General features: G+C 43.9%; 1 protein-coding gene across 1 annotated transcript; it reads left to right on the forward strand.

Annotated features, from left to right (window-relative positions):
* The first annotated feature begins 1,140 nt into the window (after nt 1-1,140).
* On the forward strand, nt 1,141-7,405 carry LOC134546161 (uncharacterized). The gene is made up of 7 exons (XM_063388733.1): nt 1,141-1,181; nt 2,378-2,882; nt 4,298-4,414; nt 4,526-4,911; nt 5,046-5,292; nt 5,374-5,930; nt 6,043-7,405. Exons 1-7 carry the CDS (start codon nt 1,141-1,143, stop codon nt 7,403-7,405), a joined length of 3,216 nt encoding a protein of 1,071 aa, XP_063244803.1.
* Nucleotides 7,406-20,147: the final 12,742 nt, after the last annotated feature.

Here is a 20,147-nt window from a genome sequence, read left to right on the forward strand (position 1 = left end):
AGTAAAAGCAAAACCGATAGCGTAGTGGGCATAGAGAAATGACACACAACAGCTGTTTGTATGTATTTTACCTATGATTTTTTTGTTTACCCATGGCGATCGGTTTTACGGTTTGGAAGTTAATGCACTGCAGTGACATCTAGCGGTGAATTACAAAAAAAAAATGGCTACCAAAAAACTTTATCCATGAAAAAACACTATGATGTGCAAATTTTGATGGCTATTGGTCAAAAGGTGTCAGAGTTTAACAACTTCATACAAACTATCATGCAATTTTATAAATAAATATTTATTACAGCACCCGCTAATGAGTTAACACCACAACAGCTACCTAAGAACCATCGCTGATGAATAACAAAACCTTTCACAGAAAACCGTATCTAAATCGGTCAAACCATTTTGGAGATAAATGGGAACATTCGTTTTCTGGACACAAACAATCTTTCACTTAAACGCATACACCTTCTTCGTTTTGTCGTGAGTAAAAATGATAATTTTCCCCTCAAAACATTAATTTTCCCCTCGAAATAGGGAAATTTCTAGGAATTTTGAGGAAATTTTAGTTACTTTTAAATGAATTTTGAGTAATTTTGACTCTACGATGGCCACCGTGACGTCACAAATTCAAGATGGCGGCCGACCCCACCGACCCCACTCCCTGAACCGTGGCGCAGGAGTCCCATTCCTATAATACTCAGCTAGACTTAGGATTATATAACAGAGCAGTTTAATATTTAATATCGTTGTGTTGCACTGCGTTTGTGATCGTATGTTGCGTTTGTGACCGTACTGTCTCGTTTGTCAGAAGTCTGTCACAATGAAAGTTGGCGAAGGGTTGATAGAGTTACTACGAGTATTTGAAAATAGTCTCTACCAACCAGGACTCAACATCGCCGTCACTCTCGCCACGTCAATCAGCCCCTCAAACCTCAAGTTAAAGTTTTCAACTTGCTACGCGAATTACAATTACAACTCGTTAAGCGAGTTCCACTTGCTCGCTTCCGAGCCCTTCCCGAGACGTAAAACAGAAGGGCCGTCTCGAATAATTGCCCATTCTTGAGGCAGATACGGCTTACCCTTCACGATGACGAAGTCCTTGGACGTAGTTATCGACCGGCTGGCAGTGTGACGTCGGCGGTGATGGCGGACAGCAGCGACAGCAGCGACAGCAGCGACTCAAAGTGATGGTCCGGCTGCTTCGGCTCGAAGCCTGGTGTTGATATTAGGGATGTGCATGCTGAAAATACATCGATGTTTTTTTCGATGTGATACATCGTAATGTAGCATCGATGTTTCCCGATGTACCAAACAAAAACATCGTTGTTTTCGATGCATCGTAAAGAAACATTGGCATAAATAAGTCATATATTTATAAACTAACTAGTAAACATTTTGCAAAGACATATTAAAAATCTTCAGGAAATTTTATTCTAACAGATAACTTAAAAATTTCAGCTAGAGATAAATATAATAATGTTATTAACATATGTAGCGGCCGTGGCCGCGGCTGCCTGCAGCAGTGACCGGAGCCCTCCGGCTTCACGGGTTCCCTGCGGGCGAGCGGACAGCTGGCAGGACGCGCGCCACCTCAGGAGTACCATTAGGCCGGCAGGCCACCCTCGCCCTGTGGGGTCTGGCGCGCAGCGAGGGAGACCCGAGAGGCGAGCCAGTCCGGCTTGGAACACAGCCACGCGCACACGTTGTTGGTCGTATCATTTTGTACGCATTCTCGCTGCTGCCAATAAAGTACTCCTCCAACTTTACTGTGTTTCATTGAAATGCGATCCTACTCGTCCCGATCACAGCCCGTAGCCACGAGGCTACAGTGGTGACCCCGACGTGATCTCCAGGCGGGTTCGGGTCGCGTTTCGCGCGGAGGCGCCTGAGCAACGGTGCACACGCGCTACGCGCCCGCGACCGCGAGTAGTGCGACCGCGGAGCTACCACGCCGCCTCGCGCGTTCGCGCCAACACATGCGGCGCGAGACCTCCCACACGTGAGTAGTGCGACTCGGGCGGTTCGGGACCACCACGGAAACCTAGTGCGACCGCGGAGCTACCACGCCACCTCACGCGTTCGCTCCAACACACGCGGCGCGAGACCTCCCACGCGTGAGTAGTGCGACTTGGGCGGTTCAGTACCACCGCAGAAACCATGCCAGACCCGGACACAGTACCTCCTACTGCGGCGGCGGATCGGGTGGCGGTTCGCATCCCGCCGTTCTGACCCGCAGATCCCGAGATGTGGTTCGCGCAAGTCGAAAACCAGTTCGTGATTGCAGGAATAACCGCAGAGAGTACGAAATTTCATTACGTGGCGGGCAACCTGGAGTCCCGTTATGCTACCGAGGTGCGCGACATCTTCACTCAACTGCCAGCCAGGGCAAATATGAGAAACTGAGAACGGAGCTCGTCAAGAGGCTAAGTGCTTCGCAAGCGAGGAAAACCAAGCAGCTGCTGGAGACCGAAGAGATGGGCGATCGGCGTCCATCCCAGTTCCTCCAACACCTCCGCGGCCTGGCGGGGACAGCTATCCCAGACGACCTCCTGCGATCCTTATGGCTGGGTCGGCTCCCATCGCCTACCCAATCGATCCTGGCCACGCAGACTAACGCATCATTGGACGCGTTGGCCGAACTGGCCTACGCCATTGCGGATACCAACCCCCAGCCGCAGGCAGCTGCAGTGTCCTCCCTGGAGGCAATGGTGGACAAGATGGCCGCCCTGATGTCCGCGAAGATCGGGGAAATGGCCGCGACATTGCGGCAAGAGATCTCGGCAGTTGCCACCAGCGCAGCGCAGGAGTCGCTCGGACGGCTCGCCGCCCGTGGGATACCGCTCCCGCTCCCGCTCCCGCAGAAAGGGCCCGCCAGGAGCCTGCTGGTACCATCGCCGTTTCGGGGACGCAGCCCACAGTGTGGCCATAGGTGGCATGGCCACTTGATTTTATATTTATTTTAATTAATTTTGAATTATGGCTGTGACATAATTTTAGTTTTAGTATTTGCCCTTTTCCTTTTTTATAAGTATTGGTCTTTTATAAGTTTTGTTAATCTTATTTTTAAATATGTTTTTATATTATGTTTTTTTTAAATGGTTTAGTTTCTTGATATTTAATTATATCGTTTTGGACTTTGAATCATAATACGGTGTACGACGCTCCCCCCCCCCCCTCCCGCCGTGAACATTCAAATGGACTGTTCCAAGGCAATAAGGTGGTGGGGGGAAATACGTCAAGAGGGACGGAATGAGCTGTATGAGGGAGTCGTCAGCTGATCGCCGTGGTGAAGGTGTATGCGCTTCGGGCATGACGAGCGCGGTGATGGCTTGTGGTATTGGGCCGGCGGGGACTCGTGAATATTTTTTAACATGAATCAGCTGACGTATATGGAGCTTCGGGAAATACTTTCATTGTGGCGGGTGCTGCCAAGAGGATAAAGAGTCCACGCTACATTTTTCGTTAATGAAGCATTTAGCATGTGTGCTAAAGTACAGCCGGCTAAACTCCGGGCCAGGAGGTCCGGGGTGGGATGCGACGTACAACTTTCAATCCAAGTAAGTGATTCCGGCTCCGAACTTTTGCCCCTGTAACCCCGGGGCGTTGATATAAACTTTGCCCACCATAACAGTGAACAATTTAAAAATAACTTTTGCCAAAAGACCCTAATTCCCTCGTCGAGTGTATGTTGCGTCCTCGTACTCATTTTTATCGAACCTCCCATCGAGCTTGCCATGAAGCGTCGTAAAATAAAATCACCCGGGTGTAATCAAGATGCTTTAGAGTGACATTAATTTTTACTAACTTTTATTTGAATAATATTGTAATTTATTATTTATACATATATATATTTTTTTAGAGCGGTTTTTGTATCAATGTCTGAATTTATTTATGCGTTCATTGCAGTATTTATTATTTATTCGTATATATTAAAACGTGGCTTTATTAAAAGCCTCTGTAACTTTATAGGGCAAAAGGTTTTAGATATAATTGTAATATTTTTGATATTTGGTCTTAAATTAAATTCCTTACCATGCTCATGCACGAATGGTCTCATTAAAGTTTTTGACATTTCAAGTTATTACTTTCTTTTTATTTTAAATGCTATTAATCTGTTCTCTTCCATTTCTATAAATTTTTTGAATAATTTACTTATGAATTTTGGGGCACTCGTTTATCGGAGCAGCGTGCAAAATAATAATTTAAAAAAGATAAACAAGATTGGAGCGTTGAAGGCTGTTCCCAGACGGGTGTCTAACTTGTGGTGGTGTGACACCGGGAGTGTCAACCGCGACAACAGGTGCTCCACGCCCTGTACGTACCAGATGGGAAACGACAAGGGGACGCATTGATGGCGGCCGGCGACCCTTCCCTGCATACCGGCCGCCACCTGTTCATCACAGAGCGGGTTACCAAGGTACTGTACCTCATTGATACTGGCTCCGATATCTGTGTCCACCCGCGTACCCACATGCCAGGCAGGCGCCCTCAGTCCGACTAATCCCTGGTGGCCGCCAATGGCTCGCAGATCGCCACCTACGGCTTTGTCACACTCACCCTCAACTTAGGACTTCGAAGGGACTTGGTCTGGCGTTTTGTGGTGGCCGAAGTGACTAAGCCCATCCTTAGGGCAGATTTTCTCTATCACTTTGGCTTGCTAGTTGACATCCGGAATCGACACCTAGGGGACAGCACTACCTCTCTCACCTCGGTTTGTACCATTACCACAAGTCAAGTCTGTAGTGTCAAAACGCCTGCACCCACTCCGCCATGCCCCGAGCTACTACACAAGTTCGCCAGCCTCACACAGCCTGCAGGCTTCCCCCAGCCAGTGCAGCACTCCACCGTGCACCATATCAACACCATGCCAGGACAGCCAGTGCACAGCAGACCGCGCCGCTTGGCTCCAGACCGGTTGCGCGTGGCCAGGGGGGAATTCGAGGCTATGATCAAGCAGGGCACAGCCGACCATCTGACAGCCCTTGGTCTTCTCCTCTTCACATGGTGCCCAAGAGAGGAGAAGAGTGGTGACCTTGTGGGGACTACAGACTGCTGAATGCCCGCACCATCCTGGACAGGTACCCCATCCCGCACATTCAGGACTTCTCTCACTCATTGCATGGCAAGACCATCTTCTCCACCATCGATTTAGTCCGAGCGTACAGTCAGATCCCAGTCGCCATGGTGGACATCCCCAAAATCCCCATAACCACTCCATTCGGATTGTTTGAATTCCCGTTCATGTCTTTTGGCCTCCGCAATGCTGCACAAACATTCCAGCGGTTCATGGACAAGGTCCTCCAAGGCCTCGACTTTTGTCTGTCGTACCTGGATGACATTTTGGTGGCTTCCCAGGACGAGACCGAGCATTTGTAGCATCTGACTGAGCTCTTCGACCGCCTCACGAACTATGGGCTTCTCATCAACCCTAGCAAGTGCGTCTTTGGCGAGTCCTGTGTCACATTTTTGGGACACACCATCACAGTCGACGGCTCCCAACCTCTGCAAGAGAAAGTCCGTGCTATCCGGGACTTCCCCAAGCCTACCACAGCAAAACAGCTGTGCCAGTTGACTGGCATGGTGAACTTCCATCGACGGTTCGTTCCAAGGGCTGCGGCAGCACAGGCCCCCCTGCATGAGATCTTACGAGGGGCAGCCAAAGGCAAAGATACCATCGTCTGGACGGCCGCAAGCAGCATGGCATTCGAAGATTGTAAGGCCAAGCTTGCCTCAGCGACCCTGCTGGCCCACCCTATCCCCGACGCCCCCCTGGCTCTCGTGACAGATGCTTCGGACTTTGCAGTAGGAGCGGTACTCCAGCAACAGGTACGCAACCACTGGCAACCCTTGGCATTCTCTGCGAAGATGAACCCAGCACAGCAGAAGTATGGAGCCTATGACAAGGAGCTCCTCGCCATCTACCTAACTGTTCGGCAATTTCGTCATATGGTCGAGGGCAGGGATTTTGCCATCCTTACAGACCATAAGCCTCTAGTCTTCGCCTTCGCCCAAAAATTCTGACAAGTGCTCTCCACGCTGAGCCAGGCACATCGACTTCATTGGACAATTCACTACAGACATTCGCCATATTCCCGGCTCGACCAATACTGTGGCGGACTCCTTGTCCCGGTTGGAATCGGTCACAGCTCCAGTCGACTATCATGCTCTGGCGCGGGCTCAAGCAGCGGATGAGGAGTTGCGGAAGTTCCTGCAGCGCGACTCCAGCCGGCGGCTGAAGAAGGTCAAGATCCCGGACTCGCCACTGGAAGTTTACTGCGATGTGTCCACACCGACAACTCGGCCTTTCCTGACCCCACAGTTACGCCGAGCGGCATTTGACATGGCGCACCGGCTGGTGCACCCGGGCATCAAGGCGACAGGGAAGTTGGTCTCACAACGTTTCGTCTGGCCGTCCATGCAAGCAGATTGTCGACGGTGGGCCCGATCCTGCATACCGTGCCAGCGGTCGAAGATCGCATGGCACACCTCCTCGCCGGTAGGATCTTTCATACCTCCTTCCTCCAGGTTCGACCATGTTCACCTAGACCTGGTCAGGCCCCTCCCGAGTTCCCGAGGCTTTCGCTACTGCCTCACCATGGTTGACCGCTTCTCCCGCTGGCCAGAGGCCATACCTGTCGAGAACATCGAGGCAACTACAGTCGCCAGAGCCTTCTTCACCACATTGGTGGCACATTTTGGCGCCCCCCTGAGAGCCACCACCGATCAAGGCCGACAATTTACGTCCTCTCTGTTCGCGGCCTTCGCAGCCTTGGTGGGCATGACTCATCTCCAGACCACCGCCTACCACTCGGCCTCCAACGGGATGGTGGAGAGGTTGCACCGTTCGCTCAAGGCAGCCATCTGCTGCCATGCTACCGAGCACTGGGTAGATGTCCTACCTATTGTCTTGCTCGGCATTCGAGCCACCTGGCGGGACGACCTCCGTGCCTCCACTGCGGAGTTGGTCTACAGTCAGCCCCTGTGCCTACCGGGGGAATTTCTCGGAGAACATCCGGATTCCCCTCGGTTCGATGCCCCCGGCCTGGTGACGGACCTCTGCCTTCACTTCCGAGACCTGCGGCCAGTCAGCGGCTCGCGGCATGGTGAGACAAGGCAGTTTGTCTCCAGGGACCTTCCGACGGCCACTGAGGTCTTCGTCTGCTGCCAGGGGCAAAAGGGGTCCCTATACGCGCCCTACGAGGGCCCCTTCCCCGTACTCGGCAGAACTCCGAAAACTGCAACTCTCTTGATGCATGGCCAGCGCACCACGGTCTCCATCGATCGACTCAAGCCTGCCTACGTCTTGGCCGACCAGGATCCACCAGCCAAAGTCGCTCCCCCTACTGGAGCGGAAACACCTCCCCAGCAACATCGGGGGCCCACCACGACTGCCCCCGCTCCTTCGTGACGCAGGCCAGGCGTCGTGTACGCTTCACCGACCGCCTGCAGGGCGGTTTTTCATGATGTGGCACATCACTGGCATGGGGGTGCTGTAATGGCCGTGGCCGCGGCTGCCTGCAGCAGTGACCGGAGCCCTCCGGCTTCACGGGTTCCCTGCGGGCGAGTGGACAGCTGGAAGGACGCGCCCCCCCCCCCCCCCCCAGGAGTACCGTTAGGCCGGCAGGCCACCCTCGCCCTTTGGGGTCTGGCACGCAGCGAGGAAGACCCGAGAGGCGAGCCAGTCCGGCTCGGAACACAGCCACGCGCACATGTTGTTGGTCGTAGCATTTTGTACGCATTCTTGCTTCTGCCAATAAAGTACGCCTCCAACTATACTGTGTTTCATTGAAATGCGATCCTACTCGTCCCGATCACAGCCCGTAGCCACGAGGCTACAACATATATGTGCCACCGATTACGGAGAGTTTGATTAGGTGGGTCATTAAGAAACTGAAGTCAAATAAAGCTACTGGATCTGACGGTATCCTTAATTTCATAATATTTAAAGAATGTATAGTCACATATACACTCAATTATTAACAAATATTAACACTTGCCTCAGTAATGCCTCTTTTCCCTATACCTACATGGAAAAACACAATTGTGATATCAGTATTTAAAAATGGGGTAAAAATCTTATCTTAACAAATTACAGGCTTATTTCTTTCTTATTATCTTTTCACACTTTTCGTACAGAAAATAGTTACATACGAGAAATAAACATTAACAAGCTCAATGAACACTCAAAAATTGTATAGGGTGCATATTAATTTAAATGTAATAAATTATTTAAAGCTCTTATGTTCATACCATGGAAACAAATAAGTTGTAGTTTCTATGGCCTATGAGCTAACCTGTGTCAAATCGCGTAATTTTAATCAAAATATAGGACTCTGTCACATTATTTCTCTATATTCACAATGGTCCAGCCAGGTTGAATAACCTTATTTAGCCTACATTCTAACAACGATCGAAAATGGTCTAGTTAAAAACCAGTGATCAAAACATTTTAATCACTTAATCCCTCCAATTTAGCAACGAAACTTCTATCATGCGATAGGGCCATTAATTAATACTACAAAATCTCACCTGCACTCAGGTGAACTGGTCGGTGCGCTGCGTTTGAACTTCGCGCCACGCAGCGGGCATTGGCGCTCCTTCCCTTCCTCCTTTTCCCCCTCCATGCGTATAGTGCTGTTCTTGACTTCCCCTCCTGAGGTGTCCCCGCATGCGCATTGCGCCTTCTGTTTTACTTAAAACTGTGTGTATTGCCATGATTGGTTAGCAAATCATGTAGATAGGTTTTATAGCCAGTCGGTGCTGGTATTTACTGAATTAAGTATGTAGGTCAGTAAGTTAAATGTAGTGAGTGTGACAGCGGGGAGACTTAATGTAAGTGCTTGTAAGGTGGTGACCCTTACATTCATGTAACTTGTAACAGCTAAACTCTAAAGTATTCTAAATTGTTTATTCGGCTGTCACCTTTGAAATTACTATGGCACTATTTCTCTTTACGTTTTGAAATGCCTATAAGCATAGAGGCGGGGAGGGAGGCCATATCATGGCAAGGATTGAGGAATGGTATTTGATCGCACAACAAAATTTACGGCAATCAATTACGTTATTTAATTAGGCCAAAAACAAATTGATTAATGAAACAACAACAACAAATTAGGTCAACAAAAATATCCAGAATCAATTAAATTGATAATACACACAGCGAAATTTCAAGTGAACGAGCCATTATCAAGGCCACAAAAAATAGAGAACAGAATTCTAATTAAGTTTTACGTTTTACAAGTTACGCGGGCGGGACATTGTGCGGTCCCATTACGGACCATCAAAAGGGGGAGTCACAAAGTAGACGCATTGAAAAAAGCAAAATTACAACAAGGTCTATATGTAGGAATTTAAGGATAAACTACTACATAATGCGCGTTACATTCTAAAACAAATCAATAATGTTACGTTTTACGTACGTCGACGTCTCAGGAGAGAACAGTTACAAACAAAGTGAAGTTAAATTATTCAATTAAATCCAAACATAATTTTCTAGGTGGCGGCCGAAAGGGAATTTAAACAAAACAGACAAGAATTTACAAAAGCTTACATTAAGAGAAGGGCCACCGCCTCACTCCAATCAAACCAAACTTACATTTTATTTCCCCCGAAGTCGCTCTCGCACGTCGTACAAATTTAAACCTAACTGACTACATACTGGATTACAAAGACAATGCAGCTACTCCAGCTACCGAAAGAGACTAAGACAAGACGAGACCAGACAATACAAAACAACACAAGCCCGAATTATACATTTGCGGCCATTTTTATAGCATAGGTGCGGCGCAGCGCGCATGCGCCCACCGGAGGAGGGGAGGCGAGGAGCAAGCAAGCTCACACTAGGAGAGGGAAGGAAGGAGGGGACGACGTGCCAACGCCCGTGCTGACGCGCGTAGTCCGAATGATGCGGCGATCCCGATGCTACAGTTTTTTTAATAGCTTGCATTGCTACTCGTGTTTTGTCTGACGTTTCTCCCCGTCATGTCGTTACTTGTGTTTAGGGCTTATGTTTCGCTTTCGCGTAATGTATGTAAACACGTAGTGTTAAATTGTTACATTTTGTGGGTTTTCTATTGATATCTTATGCATTTGAATCAAGTTGCATTTTGCCTAGTGTAGGTTAGGCCGCGGACGCCCGCATTAACATTTATGGGTCTTGTAAATGTCTAATGAGGTATTTGTCTGTATTACCTTAATTCTCGGTCGCTGCGATGATTGAGGGTTGTCTCTTTTTCACTTGTGGACGTTAATTTAATGAGAGATTATTCTTTACTATCTAATACTATCTAATACTTATTTTGTATTTGTCATATTAAAAATATGTTCACGTATTTTGCCTTCACATTAATGGTCACACACCATGACAATTGTACTAGTGCTAGTACTAGTCGTAGTAGAGCTAGTACTAGTCTTGTTTTATGGGATACTTACTTAATTTTATTTAATTGCCTCTGTATCCCTTTGGTAATTAATCTGCATTAATTTCAATGTAAAAGGTTTGTGTAATTGTATGATGATCTAAAATGAGGTTTTGCCCACAATTAAAAAGAAATGTGTTCATTTAAATACTTGCTGATTTAACCTTTGCATCTTTACTATCCTTGGCTATTATTAATAAATTAAACTTTTGAACACCGTTTACTCAACTCATAGTTATATATATAATTTAGGATTGTGTTATACGCACTTGAAGGTTCTCGTGAAATTACTTCACCTAGTGACACTTGAAGCCAGGCCTAGGCACTAGACACACGGCCTAGCTCCAGTAGACATGTCACTATAAGAAATCAATAGGTTATAGAACCTATGTTTTGCGGAGTTTGATGCGTATTTAAAGAGAAGGCTAGGAAAAGATAGATTTTATTATAAACAATTTTTTAACATCTTCAACATAACAATAACAAATGCTTACAAATAACTATAATGTAAACTGTGTGACAAATACCGTTATAAGCTATATACAGTAATTTTTAAAACGTTCTGTTACCACAAAATAACTTCCGTATAAAGTCTTGAACAAATACAAGCTTGATATGTTTTAGCTAACAGTACTTAAATACGATATACGCATTTATGAGCGGAGTACATGGCTAGTGGGCAAGTGCCTACACAACTGTTAAGCATGGGCGACACGTCGCGCTTTACTAAATATTTATGAGACATCGGGCACAGTAGAACATGTTGACAGATAATGCTAACAGCGACAAACAGTGAACCGCTAGGCTGAGCAGAGGGCTCTTAATCATCTAAGCAAGTGTAAGTGTGGCTTGATGTGAAGCGTCGTTGGCCGTCACTTGAATCCCACACAATTTTATACGTGACCACGGGGTAGGCAATTGAAATATAAATTGTATGAACAAGGTAGCAAGACACTCGACGAAACAAAATTAATCATGGAAAAATAGACAAACTAACAGGGACGCAAAAACTGAACAAAACTAATATGACTAGCCATATCTAGTATACCGAGTGACGCGGTAACAACGCACAAACAAGAATGTTAGGTAGAATTAGAACATAGCTTCGCCAAATGCCGCGGAGAAAGACCATAACGATGCCCGATGGACTGTACACAGCTCCTAATGAGTGAAGACAGCGACGAGAGCTAAAAAAACACGGGCTTATATAGCACTGATAACTACGACACCAGGAGTGCTGGTGTAGCGGCGGGCAGAGAAAGAGAAGACAGGAGTGGGGAAAATAAGGGTGTGAAGGAGGCGGCAGCGTGGGGGAAGAGAGGAAAAAGGAATAGGAGCGCTGCACTGCGGGTGGAAGCAGAAGCATCTGCTTCAACCCCCTTCCCTTAAGTGTCTCTGCCTGCTAGAACGTTGATCGGCTTCAGCATTCTTCCAAAACACAAATAGGGAGGCTCACGACGCATCTTGTAAAGTATGAGGTCCAGCACTAACAGTCTCTATCAATGGCATCTTCTACAGGTCCGACGAAGTCAGTATAGCATAATAGAAAATAGGGCTCTGGCAGATTTGCCGACAGTCCAGCGAGTGACTGTCCAAGTGCCCACAGACAGGACACTCAAGCAAGAGTCAGCAGATCAGGTGTCCTGGCCGCTCTCAGAAGAAAGCTCACCGAGAGCTGAACTCCCACAGAGGAAGATCATAGTGGCTGCGTAGATGTCCAGAAGGTCACACTCGACGCGGCCGCTCCAGATGCTCACTACAAGGGAGCAGACGCAGGAATCTTCAACGACGGTAGCGTAGCAGGCAGCTTCAGGGCAGTATAGACGGAGGTCTTTAGCAGGCAGGTCCCACTACCAGGGAGGAGAATCCGAAGTGGCTCGAGGGGATGTCTCCTGCTGAGTTGCAAACCAGATGACTGAAGATCCAATGGCAGCCAGGCAGCGTAAGGGTCAGGAATGGAATGGCGCGCCAAAGCTGAAATAGGACAGGAAGCCGCAAACTCCACACACACAAAAAAACACCTAAATGAGCTATAATGGCTAAAATAACATGAAAACAGCCTATCCTAAAACCATAACATCGGTATAGTGACAGATACCAAAAATACAATACTTTATTTCTATCATTACGTGAGGCCCAAAATCAACTACCTAAGTAATGAAGGGTTAAACCTGGGATACGTGGGCCTTGCAGAACCTGATTTTAAATTTACAAGTTTTAAGCAACAATGTATTCGTGCCCAGTATCCTATTTACTACAAATGGCCCTTCATAAGGTGCCATTAATTTTACATTAAGTTGAGATGCTATGTTAGGTAAGCGAAAGCTTCTACATAGGACTAGATCTCCTATTTCATAACAAGAAGCGGCTCTATGTTGATTGTAAACCTTAGCCACTTCCTGTCTGGCTTTGTGAATGTTACAAGACGCCGATTCTAAGACTTGTTCAAGACTGTGAATATCGAAACTGGAGTTGATGGGAGGCAGACCCCACTGATTTAAAAGAGGATGGGAAAGCTCACTGCCTAGGAAGGGAATGCTGAGCAGATAACCGGTAGAGGATTGATAGGCAGAATTTAAACCAACATTTATGAATGCTAAATCTGTGTCCCATAGAGTCTGATCAGTGCGATAAAAAGAAATCAAAATGCCCTTCAAAACCTTATTAACACGTTCTACCATGTTACCTTGTGGGAAGTAAGGAGAACTGTACACGGGTTTGACTGCCCATTCAAAGAGAAAATTCTTGTAAGTCCTAGATTGAAAATATGGGGCATTATCTGAGACTACTACAATTGGGGGGCCAAACAATTTAAAAACATGATCAGATAAGGCTTTAATAATAGAATCGGCCTTCACGTTTCTGAGGGGAAGGAGAATTACAAATTTCAAAAAAAAATCTATCATAACCAAAATACGCATGTTTCCTTTTTTTTGATCGGGTAAGCGGACCAAAATATCTATGTGGATAACCTGCCATGGAGCCACTGGAGGATCAGCTGCATATAATCCTATTTTGAAATTATGAGCGGGTTCTGAAATTTGACAGTCAATACAAGTGCGGAAGTATTGGCGCACATCGGCATGAAACTCTGGCCAAAATAAATGCGTCGCAATGCGTCGATACGTTTTATCAATACCTAAATGACAACCCAAGACAGAGGCATGAAAATATGCTAACACCATTGGACCAAATAGCTTGGGTACTACGGCTCGACGAGCTCTACCTGTTGTACCTGTGAAATAAATTAACCCTTGTTCTTGTATGTAAGGCACGGGTTTATTTGCTTTAAGGTCTTTGAGAATGTCCTGACACAATGAATCATGACTGACACTCTCTAATATTGAAATATGATTCTGGATGTAGTTTCAAAATAAACGATCTGTTCTAGATGGATAGGCGCTGTTTCTGTCTGCTTAAATTCCTCAGGACTAAACATACGAGACAGAGAATCTACAACTATATTATCCTTTCCCTGAACGTGGTGTATTGTGAAACGAAATCTGGATAATCTTAAAATCCATATGCCTAAATTTCCTAACTGATGCAGGTGGTTAAATAACCAACTCAAGGCTCTATTGTCGGTAAAAAGATCAAATTCGCGTGAGTCCAAATAACTTTCAAATTTTTCTAATGCAAACAGTCATGCTAAGGCTTCTTTTTCGTATACCCATAGGCGGCGTTCGGATTCTGAAAGGGAGCGACTGGCGTATGCGATAGGTCGGATTTTGTCATTTTCTAAGTGTCCTAATACTGCAGCCAGAGCTATAGACGAAGCGTCGACTTGAACTGCAAATCTTTTTTCAAAGTCAGGCAAAATTAGAAATTGAGGGGGGGGGGGGGGGGCTTTCATACAACACTTTAAGGACTGAAAAGATTTCTCTTGTTCTGAGCCCCATGTGAAAGGCACATTCCTTTTGCGCAAGCAATTTAAAGGTGCGCGCGCTTAAGGCGGCAAAATTTTCACTGAACCTCGAGAAGTAGCCAATCATACCTAAAAATCTTTGAATGCCTTTTAGATTGGTCGGTCTGGGGAACTGAACTATAGGGGCGATTTTTTCCGGATCCATAATTAAATTTCCTTGTGAAATCACAAAACCTAAAAATTTAACTGAGTTTGGCAAAACTCAATCTTATTAGGGTTTACAGTAAGTAAGATGAACTGTTCGAAGGCGTGAAAGAACCTCAGTAATGTGCTGCACATGATCTTGTAAAGTATTACTGTAGATGATAATATCGTCGATATAATTAAAATCGTATTTATACTTGAGGTCTGAAAGAATGTGGTCCAGTATTCTACTCATGGCTTGACTACCAAAACTTACACCCATCGGAATGCGGTTAAATTCAAAGTGCCCGAAGGGCGTGGAAAATGCGGTATATTTACGACAAGCAGGGTCTAGCAGGCACTGGTGAAAACTCTGGTTCAAGTCGATTACCAAAAAATAATTAGCTTTTCCTAGGTGTTGTAGGGCGCACTCTATAGTCGGGAGGGGATATACGTCCTCATAGGCAATCTTTTTATTTAAAGGAATATAGTTATGTGCCATGCGCCAACTAATAGCATTTTCTTACGCACCAATAACGTAGGCGTACTGAAATTAGAAGTTGAAGGTGAAATGACTCCGGCTATAAGTAACTTGTTTACAATATCGCGCATCGCTTGTAGTTTAGGTGGAGAAACTTTATAATATTTACTGCGTACAGGAGTCTCGTCCTTTAAATAGAACCTGTACGGCAATATGTCACAGTTACCTAGTTTTGACATAATAAAATCTGAAAATTTGTTGATTATGGTTTTTATAGCTGAACGACGTATAGTTTGGGGGCTCCGAGCGCAGGCTTTAAGGCTGAGGAGCCAGAGGAGCTGCACGCACGAAAAATTGTCCATTCCGGTCGCCATCTTTTATAAGCGTAACGGGACACAGCGTAACGGGATAAGCAGTACCTTGGACTTTTACCCTCAAAACATTTCAAAATTGGGCAAAATTTGCCCAAAATTGCTCAAATATCGCCAAAATCGCCATTTTTTTTTGGGAAAAAATTCCACAATTCAAAAAATTCTCTTTTTGAGGGAAAAATTCCCGTTTCGAGGAAAAATTTCCCGTTTTTAGTCCTTAAAAATCCCAGCGGCTAGTAATGTCCATATAGAGGCTTAAGCATCCATGTCTACAGCCTCCGATAAGCCTCTGACGTCATCATGTAATATGTCATTTTGGATTATGATGTCACCGTTGCAATTTCCGTTACGCCCGCCATCATTAAAATCTTTATTTACTATCCGATTTTAATGAAAAAAATTAAAATTTATAAAAAAAATAAAATAATAAAATTTTAATAAAAAATATTTCAAAAACAAACATTTACGACACGGAGCTCGAAGTCCTCGGTTCGAACCCGGCGAGGGCAAAAAAATAAAAATGGCGAACGATCCTTCCCCCATGGTGGCTGCAGGTAGACGGACCCCTACCATTTTTTTAATAGCATATATATCGCCAGTTAGCATGGCGTCATGTCCACCATCTTGTCTTCATTGCTGGAAGCCATCATGATTTATCGTCTGCTAGAGTGCGCTGACACCATGTTAGTTTAATTCGTACCCACTAGATTGCAGTAATCATATATTATTATTGCTGTGACACCCGCCATATTGTCATTTCGACGCCATCTTGAAAATCTGTAATTTTAATGCTAGAGATGCGGGAAAAAGTTCAAAATTCATTAAATAAATTGGCAATAAATATACTGATCGATTCGATCTATTCCTGTCCTTCGTTTGATACCTAGACGATGCAAAACATTTAGTATTATGTAAAAAATATTAATTGTAATAAATAATGATCAAAATCCTAAAAGAAGCATAGTTTCCAAATCAACCATCATCCTATAAGCCATTACGACCGCCATCTTGGAATCGTGTATTATTTAGCTAGAAATTCTGGAAAAATTCCAAAATTCACCGAAAAAATCACACATTACTTTACATATTGAATCGATATTCGACCCCTGGGCGATACAAAAAAAATACATGTAAAAATACCTCAACAATTACAGGTTCGAAAATAAAACACTGTAAGTTCTTTCTCAAACATAATATTTATTACATAATATCTATTCTACTACAGGATCAGTTTCGAAAACCAGCAATCTGATAATCATTAGTTCCGCATCGGTGTGAAATGACTAATTCTTAGCTCCAATCGGTTTATACCAGACAGAGACCAACCAGAACCTTTACTGACATAGTCCTCCTCTTCTTGGCAGAGTTTCTGGATACCGTGTTTAACAGATTGCTTCACATCGTCAGAACTGTAAAATTGTAACGGTCGATGTCTTGAGAGGACTTCTTCTCTAGGTCCTCGAACGGAAAACATTTACCATATAAACAGTCAAGCCACAAGTTATAATTTAAAGGTCCGTCCGTTGTTACTTCATAATTAAGCTGATTGTTTATACTCTACCTGATATTCTCAAGAAAAATAAAAATGTCTTTAGCTCCAAATGGCTTAAAAGGCTCCAAATGCTCCAAAAGGTTCCAAAAGGCTCCAAAAGTCTCCAACAGCTCCAAATGCGCCCAAAGCTCCATCAGTCACTGACTCCAACAGCTCCAAAAGGCTCCAAATGGCTCCAACACCTCCAGATGCTCCAAATGCGACCAAAGCTCCATCAGTCACTGACTCCAACAGCTCAAAAAGGCTCCAAATGGCTCCAACAGCTCCAGATGCTCGAACAGCTCCAAAGGCTCCAAATGCTCTAAAAGGCACCAAATGCTCCAACAGCTCCAAAGGCTTCAACAGCTCCAAATGCTCCAAAATGCTCTAAATGATCAATCGGCTCCAAATGCTCCAACAGATCCCTCTTCATTTGGCTCCAACTGATTTCAATTACTTTTTTTAATCGAACTTGGCTTTATTACTTACATGTCTTTATTAGTATACATTTTGACTGGCAATGGTAACGTTTTTTACACCATTAAGTTATAAGTTTTATTTAGAAATCAGATTTCGAGAAGTATATACCATCTTGAAAAAAGTATATATTTAATTTATCTTCAAGTTTATACAAATAAATTTAATTTATGCTATTATTGTATGTAGCCAGCTTCCCTCAGTTCTTTGAGTATGAAGGATATTTCTTTAATGTTCGAATAGTTTCCTGCACAAAACGAACCATGTAGTATTCTTAGCCTGTCAACCAATATGTTAGGATCTTCCCATGATGTTTAATCAATCTCTTCTGCTACGTTCATCATCCTTGCATGTTTATAATAAATATTATTATCTCTGGTGTATTTCGTTTTAACACCAACCACAAGGTCACTTGGCCAGTGATTATCACAAGCTTGATTAGGATAATTAATTTTATTACGACGTTTCCATCGTTTTGGTCTCAAGCCACCATCACAGTCTTCGCTCTGGCATGCTTTTGGTGCTTCAGCACAGTACTCAATCATGTCCGCCTTAGATGTGTCAGCACATTCTTCAATCATGTCAGAATCACAAGCTTGTTCAGGATAATTTATTTTATTACGTAGTTTTCATCGTTTTGTTCTCAAACCACCATCACAGTCTTCGATCTTGCCTTCTTTAGGTGCTTCAGTACAGTACTGAATCATGTCAGCCTTATATGTGTTAGCACAGTCATCGATCATGTCAGTCTCAGATGTGTCACCACAATCTTCAATCATGCCAGCTTCAGATGATTCATCAAAGTCTTCGGCCTTGTAAGCTTCAGGTGGTTCTCCATCGTTCACATTATCATGGAGAAGACTAGATATTGGAGTAAATATCTTTTCATTTCTAATGTGGTTGCAACTTTCTTCGTTTGTTTTAAATTTTAAATTATTATCTTGATCTAGATCAGTATTTTTAGCATTAGCTTTTTCGCCTTCGCTTTTCTTCCGTGATGTTGTAGCCCAGTCTTCGTTATCTTTATTCATCTTAATTGTACAGGTCTTGCAATGTCTATCCAAGTAATATCTTCTACGAAAGGATTTCTTACACTGTCTGCAATGAAATGGTTTTTGACAAGGACCCAAATTACACTCGCTTCTCTAATGTCTTTTAGCATTCTTTCTCAAGGTAAACACCTTGCTACAGAATCTACAATGATTACGTTTAGATACAGCTACAAATCCCGAATCATGATTAATATTAGTTACTGAACAAATGCCAGATGCAAACTAAGAGTTTTAAATTATATCTATTACTTAAATAGAATTTTTTAATTATTTCATCAGCGATAATTAATTTATCTCATGCGAAGGTACTTGTTGCTAGTAGTTCTGCTTTTCAACAACATATGTCGCCACATGTTACTTGCAGGTAAATAATATTTAGTTCTTTTATGCGGGATGCGGGATGCTCACTAACGATCGCAAAAGAAGGATGGCTTCGCTAGACTCCAAGGAGAAGGAATTTTGTTCTTCCAGTTAGTGTTTCTCAGATCTCACATGGCATATTATTATATGACTGAGTAATAGTTTTTATTTTTTTAATTCCACCTGATAAAAAAATATCGCAAGTGCTGATTTTGTAGCAGAAATTCTCGAATTAAATGTAACTCCAAATAAAATGTCATGTCTCATTTGGTAAAAATTCCTTCATGGAGAGATAAAGTGATCATCTGTTACCAGAAGCACTCGGAGAAAATCGTCACATTTTTAGGATTAATCGGAACTACTTGGAGAAAACCATCAAAGATATTGTCAAGTATAATCAGGAGCACACGGAGAAAACCACCATAATATTGTCATGAATAAACGGAACTACTTGGAGAAAACCACCATAATATTGACAAGAATATTCAGGAGCACACTGAGAAAACTACCATATTATTGACAAGAATAATCGGAAGCACACGGAGAAAACCGCCAAAAGTTTTCTTTGATATCACAAAATTACAGAAAAAAATTCATCAAAAATTTAAAATAAAAAAGGATGAATACAAAAACCGATTCTGACTTATACTAGAACTCTAACTTTGATCAACAACGAGAAGTTCTCAAGCTAGCAGAATATGTTTTTGTATTTATCCTTTTTTTTATTTTAAATTTTTTATTATTTAAAACAAACGAAGAAAGTTGCAACCACATTAGAAATGAAAAGATATTTACTCTAATATCTAGTCTTCTCCATGATAATGTGAACGATGGAGAACCACCTGAAGCTTTCAAGGCCGAAGAAATTAATGAGTCATTTGAAGCTGGCATGATTGAAGATTGTGGTGACACATCTGAGGCTGACATGATCCATGACTGTGCTAACACATATAAGGCTGACATGATTCAGTACTGTACTGAAGCACCTAAAGAAGGCAAGATCGAAGACTGTGATGGTGGTTTAAGACCAAAACGATGAAAACTACGTAATAAAATTAATTATCCTGATCAAGCTTGTGATAATCACTGGCACGATGACGAAAGTGACCTTGTGGTTGGTGTTAAAACGAAATACACCAGAAGTAGTATAGGAATGTATTTCCTGCGCCAGGGTCCAGGGTGTGGTGTCTGTGGTGTATTCCGCCATATTGGATTGTGACGTCACAGCGGCCATCTTGGATGGTTGTGACCTTGACCTTTGACCTTGACCTTGAATTTGATCCACAAAAATCGCCAAAATCCTCCAAAATTGGGAAAAATTTGCCCAAAATTCCTCAAAAATCGCCAAAATTTCCATTTCTGTGGAAAAAAGTTCCGCCAAAAATTCGCAAAAAATTCCTCAATTCGAAAAT

Source organism: Bacillus rossius, chromosome 1 (genome assembly GCF_032445375.1).
Source record: "Bacillus rossius redtenbacheri isolate Brsri chromosome 1, Brsri_v3, whole genome shotgun sequence".
Classification (NCBI taxonomy): Eukaryota; Metazoa; Arthropoda; class Insecta; order Phasmatodea; family Bacillidae; genus Bacillus; species Bacillus rossius.